At 37.7% G+C, this 17,829-nt stretch overlaps 1 protein-coding gene across 7 annotated transcripts in view; it reads right to left on the minus strand.

Annotated features, from left to right (window-relative positions):
• Positions 1 to 17,829, minus strand: part of LOC121384461 (protein unc-13 homolog B-like) — a 254,702-nt gene that overhangs the window by 134,665 nt on the left and 102,208 nt on the right. For all 7 annotated transcript variants that reach the window (XM_041514890.1, XM_041514875.1, XM_041514902.1 and 4 more), the window contains exon 7: positions 9,848 to 9,896. In XM_041514890.1, the coding sequence (XP_041370824.1) occupies positions 9,848 to 9,896 (49 nt within the window). The remainder of the gene's footprint in view (positions 1 to 9,847; positions 9,897 to 17,829) is intronic.

The following is a 17,829-nucleotide window of genomic DNA, read 5'->3' on the forward strand; positions in this document are numbered from 1 at the left end:
CTTTAATCCACTGTAATCCTAAAGACATCAAAAAAAAAATGTTTATAAAAGAAATCAAGAGTGTTGTTAACAATTACAGAACGTTTCCAAGTTCCAACGCAAAAGCAAATCCTCAGGTTTGGACTTGAGGAAAAAAGGAGGAATTTAACCCATCAAACTAGAAGTCAGTTTCCATCTGCCCCCATTTCTTTAAGCTTCTAAGAGGTTACTCAGTCCATAATTCAATCAACGAAGAATGCCTCCTGCGAGAGTTTTCACTACCGGTTTAATCAGAATTGACAAGCAGGACATAGTTTGATCCAAATTGCCAATTCTCTGTAAACAGACGTGCAGTTAACTTACATACAGAAGAATAATGGAAGTTTCACCAGATGAAGTAGAAGTCTTGATTCACCATGTAAAGAAATTTGCAAATCTGAGGCTGAAGATTTCAATATACAATATCGAACAAATTACCAAATGAGACCAACTTCAAAATGTACATTGTAATGATATTATCCAAAAAGCGATAAATGTTATATGCTTCTTTTTGTTGTAAAATACCTTATTTGTTTTTAAAATATCATGCAAAATTATTAAATTGAGGTGTTTACCAAAAAAAATATTTTAACACATTAATATATTACTGAAAACTGTTCAAATGCTTTTTTTATGTCATTATTCAAATATTGTTTTTATTTTGGTATATGTTTAACACTATTTAACAAAACAAATGCAAGTTTGCATTTTAAAGCAAATTATTAAACCACACTAAGTTCAATATATCTCCATAAAAAACCCTCTATTAAAATAAAGCTGAAAGAGATATGCTACTATGTGTATTAAGTATGATATCAATGCTTAAACAATACGCAATAGTCAATAATCAGGCCAAAAGGAGCAAAACATCAAATCAGATGAAAGTCTAATGCAAATTCATTCATTTGTTTAGATTCGCGACAAGTGATGATTAAAACATTTGTCTTAGCCAAAGCCCATCTAAATTGAAAAGTAGATTTTTCCAGGCTATAAGCTCCTTGTACAGTTCATATTTTACGCAGCATAAGAAGAAGAATCAAAGAATATGCTTCACACTGCATGGTTTTTCATAGGTTGATCTGAATAACTTCCATATCATACAATAAGCAACATAGCCGTATCCGAGAACATGTTATATCCTGTAATAATCATCATAGCCTGATCCAAGAAAATGTCTGAGCATACGTTACACACCAATCTTCAAAGAACAATTATAGGTGAAGGTTTAACTCAAAGAGAAGACACTACCACTGAATTTAGAGCATTGAGCACATTTCATAGAATTACAATGGGTAGACTCCAACACAAATGAATAGCACTGGCCATGCTTCATGGAATAAATATTAGTGAATTCCAATGTCCATAGTAACAGAAAACAACAGTTTCACATCAGATTGAGTTGACAGTGTTTCACATAAACCTGAATCGGCTGTGTATCACAAATAACAAGTTAGCTGTTTTCAACACCGATCTCAACTGGCTGTTTCATAAAGCAGCTGTGATAGGTGCCACTTACAGTTACTTATATACACTTAAAGTTACTAACATGCAGTATAAATCCAGTGTTTTACATGTGAGTGAAGTAGTGGCTGTTTTTCACATGGGATTAAAGTGAAACTCTCTCACAAAGGGTTAAGGTGGCTGTGTTTGAAACAACAACTATGGGTAAACTCCACATCCTGAATGTTCATACTGATTCAGATAGTAAGGTGGATGTTTCACAAAAATCTCAGTAATCTCCATCTTTAAGAGTACTGGGTACTTAACTCAAGGTTTCTGTGATTCCAAGTCAAAAACAGTTTAGAAGTCTTGCTTCCCAGTGATTTAATGTGGCTGCTTCAACAGAAGATACCAGTAAATATCCAGTTAAACAGAAAATAGTGTTTTTAATTAATAATATCACTGTGGCTGTTTTCACTAATTACCAGCTTCATGTCAATAGGAAGTCAACAAAGAAATGAAGTGCTTCATTACTAAACGTTAAATAGAATACACATAATCAATTTGAAGATTGTTTCACAGTTAAATTCAGGTGGCCATATGTTTTCACAAAATACACATCCGAAAATGATTATAAAATACTGTAGCAGAAGTATACTTCACACCGACACAAATGACCACATTTCACAGAATTACTCTAAATTTAAAAACCATTTCATCATGGCTGGCGCTACAGTCACAGTACTCCACAGTGAACAATAATAAAATCTTTATGTCGACATACGAGGAATTCTGTTGTGGAGCTGACAACGGTAACACAATATTGCACGATAATCCAATAAAAACTATTACAAGACAAGAAAATAAATCTTCACATCTTAGTCCCGGAACAACCCGTCAACAGAATGGTCCAACTTAACGGATTCACCACTTGAAAATTTATAACCAAATCAGCGGATCAAAAATGGTCGCCGATAATTCCACCGATTGCATGGGACCATTCACTTTCTGTGCGTTTTTTTATTTTTTAAAATTTATTTACCAGGAAGTGATGTGACAGGTTCTTTCTCTATATCCAGTGTCACGTGTGATTAATAGGTGATAGAAATATTGCATTCACCATTTTTATAGATTCATCAGCAGGTAATAAGTAATTATACATATGGCCCGGGCACTGAAAAGCTCCACTGCAGTGGCTGCCGATTTCTGTTGGTCGCATATACCGCAGTTCACAATGTGATTATTGCCAACTTAATACCAGTCTCAAGTGATTGGACAGGGTATACGACCTTTCAAAATAATAGTCTGTAATAGGATCGTGTATGGCCGCCCGGCTTTCAGTGTATTTGTGTCTTTTCTCAGGGGAGAATAACAAATTAAAGAGTTTGCATTCAATGATTAGTGGATTTTACTTCATCAAGAGAATGTCTGCAACTTATATTTGGGATTTAGATATTGATATTGGTGTACACTCGACCGATCTAAGACGGGAATAATGAAGCATTAAAAAAACCCCAGAGAGACGGAGAGACAGAGTTTGTCCAATCAACAAAAGCAGTGCTAGACATCGATACATTAGTAAAGATTTATGTAAAGGGATGCTGTTGAAAGCTGTCTCAAAAAGAGACAAGAAAAGTAAAGTTTGTTTTTGTTTAACAACACCACTAGAACACATTGATTTATTAGTCATTGGCTATTGGATGTCAAACATTTGGCAATTCTGACACATAGTCATCAGAGGAAAGAAAGTTTGTTTGTTTAACAACACCACTAGAACACACCGATTTATTAATCATTGGCTATTGGATGTCAAACATTTGGTAATTGTGACTTACATGTCTTAGAGGAAATCCGTTACATTTTTCCATCAGTAGCAAGTGATCTTTTATATGCACACACCACAACCTTTAATATACCAGTCATGGTGCACTGGTTCAGCTGGGTCCACTGAGGTGATTTGATCCTACAAGCACCTCAGATAACACAAGCGCATCAGGTAAACACCTTACCACTGAGGTGATTCGATCCCATGTCACAAGCACCTAATGGCAAACACTTTACTACTGAGGTGATTTGATCCCATGTCAAAAACACCTCAGGCAAATACTTTACCACTGAGGTGATTCGATCCCATGTCACAAACACCCCAGGCAAACACTTTACCACTGAGGTGATTCGATCCCATGTCACAAACACCTCAGGTAAACACTTTACCACTGAGGTGATTCGATCCTATGTCACAAACACCTCAGGAAAACACTTTACCACTGAAGTGATTCGATCCCATGTCACAAACACCTCAGGCAAACACTTTACCACTGAAGTGATTCGATCCCATGTCACAAACACCCCAGGCAAACACTTTACCACTGAGGTGATTCGATCCCATGTCACAAACACCTCAGGCAAACACTTTACCACTGAGGTGATTCGATCCCATGTCACAAACACCTCAGGCAAACACTTTACCACTGAGGTGATTCGATCCCATGTCACAAACACCTCAGGCAAACACTTTACCACTGAGGTGATTGGATCCCATGTCACAAACACCTCAGGCAAACAGTTAACCACTGAGGTGATTCAATCCTATGTCACAAACACCTCAGGTAAACAGTTAACCACTGAGGTGATTCGATCCTATGTCACAAACACCTCAGGCAAATACTTTACCACTGAGGTGATTCGATCCTATGTCACAAACACCTCAGGTAAACACTTTACCACTGAGGTGATTCGATCCTATGTCACAAACACCTCAGGTAAACACTTTACCACTGAGGTGATTCGATCCTATGTCACAAGCACCTAATGACAAACACTTTACCACTGAGGTGATTCAATCCTATGTCACAAGCACCTAATGACAAACACTTTACCACTGAGGTGATTCGATCCTATGTCACAAACACCTCAGGTAAACACTTTACCACTGAGGTGATTCGATCCTATGTCACAAACACCTCAGGTAAACACTTTACCACTAAGGTGAAGGTAAACACTTTACCACTGAGGTGATTCGATCCCATGTCACAAACACCTCAGGCAAACACTTTACCACTGAGGTGATTCGATCCCATGTGACAAACACCTCAGGCAAACACTTTACCACTGAGGTGATTCAATCATATGTCACAAACACCTCAGACAAACACTTTACCACTGAAGTGATTCGATCCTATGTCACAAACACCTCAGGTAAACACTTTACCACTAAGGTGAAGGTAAACACTTTACCACTGAGGTGATTCGATCCCATGTCACAAACACCTCAGGCAAACACTTTACCACTGAGGTGATTCGATCCCATGTCACAAACACCTCAGGCAAACACTTTACCACTGAGGTGATTCAATCCAATGTCACAAACACCTCAGACAACACTTTACCACTGAAGTGATTCGATCCTATGTCACAAACACCTCAGGCAAACACTCTACCACTGAGGTGATTCGATCCTATGTCACAAACACCTCAGGCAAACACTCTACCACTGAGGTGATTCGATCCTATGTCAGAAACACCTCAGGCAAACACTCTACCACTGAGGTGATTCGATCCTATGTCACAAACACCTCAGGCAAACACTTTACCACTGAGGTGATTCGATCCTATGTCACAAACACCTCAGGTAAACACTTTACCACTGAGGTGATTCGATCCTATGTCACAAGCACCTAATGACAAACACTTTACCACTGAGGTGATTCAATCCTATGTCACAAGCACCTAATGACAAACACTTTACCACTGAGGTGATTCGATCCTATGTCACAAACACCTCAGGTAAACACTTTACCACTGAGGTGATTCGATCCTATGTCACAAACACCTCAGGTAAACACTTTACCACTAAGGTGAAGGTAAACACTTTACCACTGAGGTGATTCGATCCCATGTCACAAACACCTCAGGCAAACACTTTACCACTGAGGTGATTCAATCCTACAACACAAATACCTCAGGTAAACACTTTACCACTGAGGTGATTCAATCCTATGTCACAAACACCTCAGGCAAACACTCTACCACTGAGATGATTCGATCCTATGTCATAAACACCTCAGGCAAACACTCTACCACTGAGGTGATTCGATCCTATGTCAGAAACACCTCAGGCAAACACTTTACCACTGAGGTGATTCGATCCTATGTCACAAACACCTCAGGCAAACACTTTACCACTGAGGTGATTCGATCCTATGTCACAAACACCTCAGGTAAACACTTTACCACTAAGGTGAAGGTAAACACTTTACCACTGAGGTGATTCGATCCCATGTCACAAACACCTCAGGCAAACACTTTACCACTGAGGTGATTCGATCCCATGTGACAAACACCTCAGGCAAACACTTTACCACTGAGGTGATTCAATCATATGTCACAAACACCTCAGACAAACACTTTACCACTGAAGTGATTCGATCCTATGTCACAAACACCTCAGGTAAACACTTTACCACTAAGGTGAAGGTAAACACTTTACCACTGAGGTGATTCGATCCCATGTCACAAACACCTCAGGCAAACACTTTACCACTGAGGTGATTCGATCCCATGTCACAAACACCTCAGGCAAACACTTTACCACTGAGGTGATTCAATCCAATGTCACAAACACCTCAGACAAACACTTTACCACTGAAGTGATTCGATCCTATGTCACAAACACCTCAGGCAAACACTCTACCACTGAGGTGATTCGATCCTATGTCACAAACACCTCAGGCAAACACTCTACCACTGAGGTGATTCGATCCTATGTCAGAAACACCTCAGGCAAACACTCTACCACTGAGGTGATTCGATCCTATGTCACAAACACCTCAGGCAAACACTTTACCACTGAGGTGATTCGATCCTATGTCACAAACACCTCAGGTAAACACTTTACCACTGAGGTGATTCGATCCTATGTCACAAGCACCTAATGACAAACACTTTACCACTGAGGTGATTCAATCCTATGTCACAAGCACCTAATGACAAACACTTTACCACTGAGGTGATTCGATCCTATGTCACAAACACCTCAGGTAAACACTTTACCACTGAGGTGATTCGATCCTATGTCACAAACACCTCAGGTAAACACTTTACCACTAAGGTGAAGGTAAACACTTTACCACTGAGGTGATTCGATCCCATGTCACAAACACCTCAGGCAAACACTTTACCACTGAGGTGATTCAATCCTACAACACAAATACCTCAGGTAAACACTTTACCACTGAGGTGATTCAATCCTATGTCACAAACACCTCAGGCAAACACTCTACCACTGAGATGATTCGATCCTATGTCATAAACACCTCAGGCAAACACTCTACCACTGAGGTGATTCGATCCTATGTCAGAAACACCTCAGGCAAACACTTTACCACTGAGGTGATTCGATCCTATGTCACAAACACCTCAGGCAAACACTTTACCACTGAGGTGATTCGATCCTATGTCACAAACACCTCAGGTAAACACTTTACCACTGAGGTGATTCGATCCTACAACACAAGTACCTCAGGCAAACACTTTACCACTGAGGTGATTCAATCCTACAACACAAATACCTTAGGTAAACACTTTACCACTGAGGTGATTCGATCCTATGTCACAAACACCTGAGACAAACACCTTACCACTGAGGTGATTCGATCCCATGTCACAAACACCTGAAACAAACACCTTACCACTGAGGTGATTCAATCCTATGTCACAAGCACCTCAGGCAAACACTTTACCACTGAGGTGATTCGATCCTATGTCACAAACACCTCAGACGAACACTTTACCACTGAGGTGATTCAATCCTACAACACAAACACCTCAGATAAACACTTTACCACTGAGGTGATTCAATCCCATGTCACAAACACCTGAGACAAACACCTTACCACTGAGGTGATTCAATCCTATGTCACAAACACCTCAGACAAACACTTTACCACTGAGGTGATTCAATCCTACAACACAAACACCTCAGATAAACACTTTACCACTGAGGTGATTCAATCCCATGTCACAAACACCTCAGATAAACACTTTACCACTGAGGTGATTCGATCCTATGTCACAAGCACCTCAGGCAAACACTTTACCACTGAGGTGATTCGATCCTATGTCGCAAACACCTCAGGCAAACACTTTACCACTGAGGTGATTCGATCCTATGTCACGAACACCTCAGGTAAACAGTTAACCACTGAGGTGATTCGATCCTATGTCACAAACACCTCAGACAAACATGTTACCACTGAGGTGATTCGATCCTATGTCACAAACACCTCAGATAAACAATTTACCACTGGGGTGATTCGATGATATAATTATGTAAAACCACAATGTAAAGAGCTGTGGGGAAAGTACAATGCAATACAAAAACATAAAAAAAGGTTATAGGATAAAGCAAAACATCAAATTGGTTCATGGCATGGATATTATGGGTAAGTCATAGGATAAGGAAGGAAATGTTTTATTTAACGACGCACTCAACACATTTTATTCATGGTTATATGGCATCGGACATATGGTTAAGGACCACACAGATATTGAGAGAGGAAACCCGCTGTCTCCACTTTATGGGCTACTCTTTTCGATTGGCATCAAGGGATCTTTTATATGCACCATCCAACTGACAGGGTAGTACATACCACGGCCTTTGATATACCAGTCGTGATGCACACAGATATTGAGGGAGGAAACCCGCTGTCGCCACTTCATGGGCCACTCTTTCATAGGATAAATACAGGTAACACATGTATTAGCAATTTAACTAAAAAGGAAAGGAAAGTTACCAACACATCAGCACATTTAATCAGCAGCTATTACATGTAGGTCACACCACGTGATAACCATAATACTTTCACTGGCTTGTTAGAAAAAGATACCTGCTGCTTCAAACACAGAAGCTACTCCTTTTTATGAGCAGCACCACATACCATGACATTTGATACACCAGCCATAGCTTTAATATGGATAAAGCAGCACCACATAAAGCTACAAACACATACACGTTTTGTCGGAACACAATAAACATTAATGTTGTTGACCCTAGCTTCCTGAGTATATAACTTCGCTGTTTTGAAAACATTAATTTCATTAGTTTAGGCAAACTGATAATCATTTTTAAAAAATTTCCCAAGACTATGGACTACATGTATATATGACACAGGTTGTTTTTGATTCACATAACACATATATAGTGTTATCCAGTATTACATCAACAATATTTACACACAATGTATAACTTACATTGTGCATAGGATCTACATACAATATATAACTTACAAAGGATCTACATACAACATATAGCTTACATAGGATCTACATACAACGTATAACTTACATAGGATCTACATACAACGTATAACTTAGATAAGATCTACATACAACGTATAGCTTACATAGGATCTACATACAACATATAACTTACATAGGATCTACATACAACATATAACTTACATAGGATCTACATACAACGTATAACTTACATAGGATCTACACACAACATAGAACTTACATAGGATCTACATACAACGTATAATTAACATAGGATCTACATACAACATATAACTTACATAGGATCTACATACATCATATAACTTACATAGGATCTACATACAACTTACATAAGATCTACACACAACATAGAACTTACATAGGATCTACATACAATGTATAGCTTACATAGGATCTACATACAACATTTAACTTACATAGGATCTACATACAACATATAACTTACATAGGATCTACATACAACATATAACTTACATAGGATCTACATACAATGTATAATTAACATAGGATCTACATACAACATATAACTTACATAGGATCTACGTACAATGTATAACTTAATAAGATCTACATACAACATATAACTTACATAGGATCTACATACAATGTATAATTAACATAGAATCTACATACAACATATAACTTACATAGGATCTACATACAACATATAACTTACATAGGATCTACATACAATGTATAGCTTACATAGGATCTACATACAACATATAACTTACATAGTATCTACATACAACATATATAGGATCTACATACAACATATAACTTATATAGGATCTACGTATAACTAGGATCTACATACAACATATAACTTACATAGGATCTACATACAACATATATAGGATCTACATACAACATATAACTTATATAGGATCTATGTATAACTAGGATCTACATACAACATATAACTTACATAGGATCTACATACAATGTATAGCTTACATAGGATCTACATACAACATATATAGGATCTACATACAACGTATAACTTATATAGGATATATGTACAACATGTAACTAGGATCTACATACAACATATAACTAACATAGGATCTACATACAACATATAACTTACATTGTGCATAGGATAAGGCTCTCCGTGGTTGGTCTGGCTGTGCTAACATCTGAAAAAAAGAAAATGTACAAAGTGATTATTGTTGAACACATTAAAAAATGTTACATCATCATTAAAAACTCATGGTTATAGTATTTGAACCAACAGACCACATTCCACTCACTATGGCAAAAAATATGAAAGAACCAACCATATCTTGAATCTTTTTGGAACACATGATAAAAACATCATGATTAAAAAAAATACATGCTTCTCATATTCTAACCGAAAAATTATATTTTACTTGTAGTGAGAAAAACATGTGAACCAACCATGTCTTAAATCTGTTTAAAAAAAAGAAAAAAAAAGCTACAAACAACACCCTACAATTAAAACTCATTTGTTTGTCATGTTTTAATCAATGGACTTGAACTATATATACATCCCAATTGCAGTGGGGAAAATCTTTTGTGTAAACATCGATCGTCATCAATGAAAAATCTATCACAATCATACTGCTACAACTGCTCATTAACTGCACCAGTGACTTTTTTTACAGGTCTCACTGCACAGTCAATGACTTGCAGACAATACATGGTATTTATCATTCACTTTCTACCAGGCAGGCTGCCGTTCAAAACAATACTTTTATTATTTTTTCATTCAGTCCCACATTGACTGGTTTTTCACAAGGTCCATTAAAACCAAAGTACATGGAATTTATTATCCAAAGATCAGACCTATGCTGACTTAATCACATGGTCTTATTAACCCATTAAAGTCTACCCATTAAAGTCTACTTTCACCTTGGAAGACTGCTGTCCAAAAGAATAGTATTATTTATTCACTTCTACTGCAAAAAAAATTTCATCAGGTCCTATGCTGACTTAATCACAGTCTTATTAACCCATTAAAGTCTACCCATTAAAGTCTACCCATTAAAGTCTACTTTCACCTTGGAAGACTGCTTTCCAAAAGAATAGTATTATTTATTCACTTCTACTGCAACAAATTTTTCATAAGGTCCTATGCTGACTTAATCAAACAGTCTTATTAACCCATTAAAGTCTACCCATTAAAGTCTACTTTCACCTTGGAAGACTGCTTTCCAAAAGAATAGTATTATTTATTCACTTCTACTGCAACTAATTTTTCATAAGGTCCTATGCTGACTTAATCAAACAGTCTTATTAACCCATTAAAGTCTACCCATTAAAGTCTACTTTCACCTTGGAAGACTGCTTTCCAAAAGAATAGTATTATTTATTCACTTCTACTGCAACTAATTTTTCATAAGGTCCTATGCTGACTTAATCAAACAGTCTTATTAACCCATTAAAGTCTACCCATTAAAATCTACTTTCACCTTGGAAGACTGCTTTCCAAAAGAATAGTATTATTTATTCACTTCTACTGCAACTAATTTTTCATAAGGTCCTATTCTGACTTAATCACAGTCTTATTAACCCATTAAAGTCTACCCATCAAAGTCTACTTTCACCTTGGAAGACTGCTTTCCAAAAGAATAGTATTATTTATTCACTTCTACTGCAACTAATTTTTCATAAGGTCCTATGCTGACTTAATCAAACAGTCTTATTAACCCATTAAAGTCTACCCATCAAAGTCTACTTTCACCTTGGAAGACTGCTTTCCAAAAGAATAGTATTATTTATTCACTTCTACTGCAACTAATTTTTCATAAGGTCTTATTAACACATTAAGGGGGCAGGACATAGCCCAGTGGTACAGCATTCGCTTTATGCGCAGTCAGTCTTGGATCGATTCCCGTCGGTGGGCCCACTGGGCTATTTCTCGTTCCAGCCAGTGTACCACGACTGGCATATCAAAGGCCATGGTATGTACTACCCTGTCTGTGGGATGGTGCATATAAAAGATCCCTTGCTGCTAATCCGAAAGAGAAGCCTATGAAATGGCAACAGCTGGTTTCCTCTCTTAATATCTGAATGGTCCTTAACCACATGTCTGACGCCATAGAAACGTAAATAAAATGTGTTGAGTGTGTCGTTAAATAAAACATTTCCTTCCTTCCTTCCTATTAACACATTAAAGTCAAACTACCTGTAATAGTGGTATTTACTTTCATCTTTGAAGACCGCTTTCCAAATGAATAGTATTATTTATTCAGTCCTATGTCAGATTTTTTACAAGCTCTTATAACCCAGGCCATTCTTACTTAACAAACCCAGGTTTGCTGTGGAGGAATGCACCACCTGGAAGATACATCTACTAAAAAGATGCATTACTGGCCAAAATGATGTCTGATGCTATTCCATATTTTGAACTTGTGCATACTTTTTCATCTTTTTGATGAAATACTTACACAATTTGTCATCATTTTAGATGAAGTGGCCGACTTGACAGCTGTGGTGGCCATACTCATGATGGGGGAGGGAGGATATGCTCATCTTTTGAGAACACCTGATATCATCACTGTTTTGATAGTGCTATATTTATTTCAATGAGCTCTGTCCCGTACTAGTTTTGATTTAATAAACTAGTCTTGGAGTGGCAGACCTCATTTGAGTGGTGCAGGAAGGATATATTGCCCAGTAAAGAATCTACTTGGAAGAAGATGTCTTCCTATAGACGAGGCACTAGACAGAGATTCATGGAATCAACCACTGTTTTGCTAAATGCCCAATCAACTGCATTGTGCAGAGATTTGCTCTTGATATGGGGTGGTACATAGTCCAGTGGCATGTTGCTTGTGAGATCAATCTACCGTATATCTTCGCCTGTAAGTCGATCTCGGCTATAAGTCGAGTCCCTAATTTCAAGCCCTGAAAACGTATTTTTTTATTGACCCGTTTATAAGTCGACACATGAAAAACTACTTATAAATATTAAAATATTTCTTATTTTCAGCACATGAGAACAATAATATTTGAACAAAAGAAAATTATTTTACAAACTTCGGTTTTCACGTTTTGTACATCGCAATATAATCAGACTATTCCAATCAAACTATCATTATTACATAGCATCAAAACGAAATATTCCCTTAGTAGAGAGTGAAAGCTGTTTGACTGTTACTGTATAGTATTGTACAGATGGTTTTGTGCACAGACAACAACTTTATTTATAAACACTGACAACAGATCACTACGATAAAACTGAAAGTATCACGTTTTGCCGCCATATTAATACATGTAAGGAGGATAACTCTGGAAAGTACACTGGTTTTTGTACCAAATGATGTGTGTCCCTATTGCTCTAGATAGTGAACTGCAGAGATCAGTCTATTTTAAGGGAAAGCTCAGTAATATTCATGAAGTTAATCACCGCCAAAACATTGTTTGAACAACCATTAATGCCAGTGACCAGATTTCAAAATAAACTCAGGCAACAGGTAGTTAGTATTGTTTAAATTTTTACTATTAGTGATGACTGTTAATTTAACTAAGTGGACTGTTGTCTTGGCATGTGAGTGAGATCGTACGCCTTTTCGCATAACCAAAACCGTTCTAATGCCAAAAAAAATAGGTTATAAAAAATAAATATGTCAAATTAACATATTTGAGTATAAATACATGGCATACTTCAACAATAAAACTTGTAAAATAATCCCCAAAACAGTAATATTTTTTGGTGAATTTTTTTTTACCCTCTTATAAGTCGACCCCCCAAGTTATAAAATAATTTTTGGGTGAAAAAAATTCAACTTATAGGCGAAGATATACGGTAGGATTCATGGTCCATATTCTTTCATACAAACAGAAAAAAAGCACATAACAAACAATTAATTCTTTTAAAACATTTCCAGTAACCCCAAGTCCCACTTTAACCATCTGAGGTTGTTTTTTGTTTTTTATGGATTTTATTTATTTATTTATTACTTTGCAGATAACAAAATGACAATTTTTTAAAAACTTTCTCAGCTTTTAAAAATTATGTAGGTTCAACAAACAGTTCATCAAAAGACAAGGACAAGGCCTTCAGATGTCACTGAAATCTGGATTGTACAAAGATCGGAGATTTTTTTGCCACTGATCTTGTTTGGAAAGGAGAACACAAAACTAAGGCTTGAAGAATGATGAAAATGGCTGATTTTATAAGTCGACAGTGATAAACATATTTTTAAGGTACTCCCAACATATTGTTTCATCACAATCAATAGATATGAAGTATTCAACATATTGCAATTAATTACTGTTCTAAACCAGGAGATGTCCCACTGCTACCACACTAGGTTCTCTTTTTTGATTACCGGCTGCAGTGTGTATTTTATGGCATATTGTCACACCAAAAATGTAGGATGGACAACACACAAAAAAAAGTATGTGAATCATGTAATCATATCCCCTTCATAGTCCATTCCTTGATGTGGTGAGGGGGCTTGTATGTCTCATTGACCCAGAGAGCTATGCCAGCAGAAGCTTTGGCTTTTTTGTTAGGGACATCCAAGCTGGACTGGTCAATGGGTAGAGGCTAGACTGATATGGACTAAGGATAAGGTAACCCTATCAGAAACCTTGAAGGAAGGAAGGAAGGAAATGTTTTATTTAATGATGCACTCAACACATTTTAATTATGGTTATATGGCATTGGATATATGGTTAAGGACCACACAGATATAGCGAGAGGAAACCCGCTGTTGCCACTTCACGGGCTACTCTTTTTAATTAGCAGCAAGAGATCTTTTATATGCACCATCCCACAGACAGGATAACACATACCACAGCCTTTGATATACCAGTTGGAGCGAGAAATAACCAAATGGGCCCACTGATGGGGATTGATCCCAAACCGACCGCGCATCAAGCAAACACTTTACCACTGGGCTACGTCCCGCCCCCAGAAACCTTGACTGCTGAAGTCAGAGGTATTGGGTCGCACGGAGCACTCTAACAGACGACAATACCATGCATCAACAACTATTGTGACTACATGTAATCATATATAAACAGAGCACTGGAATACTGCTGATGCTGTCACCGGCCTTGGTGGACTACTGGTTAAGCCATTGGTCTTGAGGCTTGTAGACTGGTGGGTATTCGGTTCATAACCTGGCACTGCTTCTTTCCCACAGCATGTTTTAAAGGCTCAAGAAGGAGGTTTGTGGCCACTAATAATAAACCTCCTTCCTAGACAGACAGTTTGAACACCTGAAGGGTCAGTGTACCCAGGACTATGGTATACCTGGTTAGCATACAGGGCAGCACATACCACAGCACAATAAGTCACATCTCATACACTTGAGATATTATACATATTGTATGTCATAAACTTGAAGGGTTATATATGTCATAAACTTGAGGGTTATATATGTCATAAACCTGAGGGGTTATATATGTAATAAACTTGAGGGTTATATATGTCATAAACTTGTGGGTTATATATGTCATAAACTTGAGGGGTTATACATGTCATAAACTGAGGAGTTATACATTATAAACCTGAGGGGTTATATATGTCATAAACCTGAGGGGTTATATATGTAATAAACTTGAGGGTTATATATGTCATAAACTTGTGGGTTATATATGTCATAAACTTGAGGGGTTATATATGTCATAAACTGAGGAGTTATACATTATAAACCTGAGGGTTATATATGTCATAAACTTGACAGGTAATATTATACATACTGTATGTCATAAACTTGAAGGGTTCTATATGTCATAAACTTGAGTGGTTATATATGACAAACTTGAGGGATATAATATATGTCATAAATTTTAGGATTTATATGTGTCATATAATACCCATATTTTAAACTTGTTTTTGTTACAGATGCAATTCTGAATACAATGACATTTTTTTTTTTTTTTTTTTTCACTTTGATTACACAAGCAATACTTCCAAATTCCACAAATCATAACAATCTCCACCCCCAAAGATCACTTTAAACAGGCATGTTTAATTTTTGTTGAAAACAGCAGAAGCATTGCCAAAAACTTGCTAGCTGATGACACAAGCGGCAATCAGTGTTAGAGAAAGCTGGCAGGTTTGAGTGATGGCAGACAGAGAGCAGGCCAACAGCCGTACATATAGTGGTGGCGCACTGGCAACAGGGGCCTGGCCGATCAATACGATTATCACCACGACCATAAATAGTGGATGATGGATGAGATCAATGGAGCTTGTTATTCCATCAGCGCGATGACATTCCACTGTCGTACTTCAAGTGTACACATCGGCTGTGGCATTGTCACGTGTGTGTGTGTGTGTGTGTGTGTGTGTGTGTGTGTGTGTGTGTGTGTGTGTGTGACTTAATGCATGGTGAGGTGTGTGTGAGAGTCACAGAAATGATTATTGATACAGACAACGGCTTAAGGGATCAGTTACACTAGTTGCAGAGCATGCATGTTAAAGTTTGTTTTCGTTTCACACCATCAATAGAGCACATTGATTTATTAATCATCAGCTATTGATGTCAAATATTCAAACTTTTTTTTTAATGTTTGTTTTGTTAATGGATGGATGGATGGATGGATGGATGGATGGATGGATCAATGGATCGCTAGTTGGATGGATAAATGAAGGAATGGATGGATGGATGAATGGATGGCTAGTTGGATGGATAGATAGATGGGTGGATGGACAGAAGTTGACAGATGAACCAATGGATGGATGGATGGATGGATGGATGGTTGGATGGATGGATGGATGGATGGATGGATGGATGGATGGTTGGATGGATGGATGGATGGATGGATGGATGGATGGATGGATAGATGGATGGATGGACAGAAGTTGGTAGATATGGATAGATGGACAGAATGATGATGGATGCAGTCCTTTTTGTTTAATATGAGCATCTGCTCATGTGCACGCTAAATTATTTCAGCATGAGCAAAAAACTGCTCACCTCATCACATGCTGTTGTCACTAATTTATTTTACTCAAATTACTGTCAATTTGACAGTGAGGGCAATTGAGTTTTGAAAATCAGTAACATCAAGGCATAGGAAGAAAATACAGCATCAGACAAAATATTCTGCATTATGGGCAGACCTCATTACAAGCATGTTTGTCTGGCTTTATTTCAACTTGATTTTTATGCTTATATCAAATTAATGTACAAGCACGCTATCCAACATAATTCTCATCGACAAAACCGTAACACATAGTCAGGGCCGTATCTCTGCACAGTGCAGAGTCGAATGGGCATTTTGAAAAATAGTGGATGATGAATCTTCCAGTGTCTCATCTATAAGATGACATCCACTCCCGAGATTCTTTACTGGAAATTTCATCTCTCTGCCTCATAGAGGACTGCCACTCCTGAGGAGCTCCTTTACTGGAGATTTCATCTCTGTCTCATAGAGGACTGCCACTTCTGAGATCCTTTACTGGAGATTTCATCGCTCTGCCTCATAGAGGACTGCCACTCCTGAGGCACTCCTTTACTGGCGATTTCATCTGTCTCACAGAGGACTGCCACTCCCGAGATCCTTTACTGGAGATTTCATCGCTCTGCCTCAGAGGACTGCCACTCCTGAGGCGCTCCTTTACTGGAGATTTCATCTGTCTCATACAGGACTGCCACTCATGAGATCCTTTACTGAGATTTAATATCTCTGCCTCATAGAGGACTGCCACTCCTGTGGAGATCCTTTACTGGAGATTTCATCCCTCTAGCACTGTCAAAGAGGACTGCCACTCCCAGAATAGTTTACTAAATCAAAACTAGCACCATACAGAGCTGATTAGAATAAGTATAGCTGTGATGACATGCACTCATAAATCATTGTTGCCACAAAGAGGACAGCTATGTGAGCTGTCAGGACAGAGTTAGTTGTCAGCGAGAGAGAAGTTTATCAGCCAGTGGTCTTACACTTCATCATCAAAGTTTTTATCTCAAAGTTACAGAATCGTATTTCACTATTTTTACATTTATTTTTGATAAATAACAAAAAATTAATCAATCCCACACATAACCTTTGCATTAATAACTTGGGAATATTGAAATTTTAATGTGCTGCTTGTAGCCCATATAAACTATTGCATTCAGTATGACTAGATTCCTGGCTTTC

This window comes from Gigantopelta aegis, chromosome 2, assembly GCF_016097555.1.
Source record: "Gigantopelta aegis isolate Gae_Host chromosome 2, Gae_host_genome, whole genome shotgun sequence".
Lineage (NCBI taxonomy): Eukaryota > Metazoa > Mollusca > Gastropoda > Neomphalida > Peltospiridae > Gigantopelta > Gigantopelta aegis.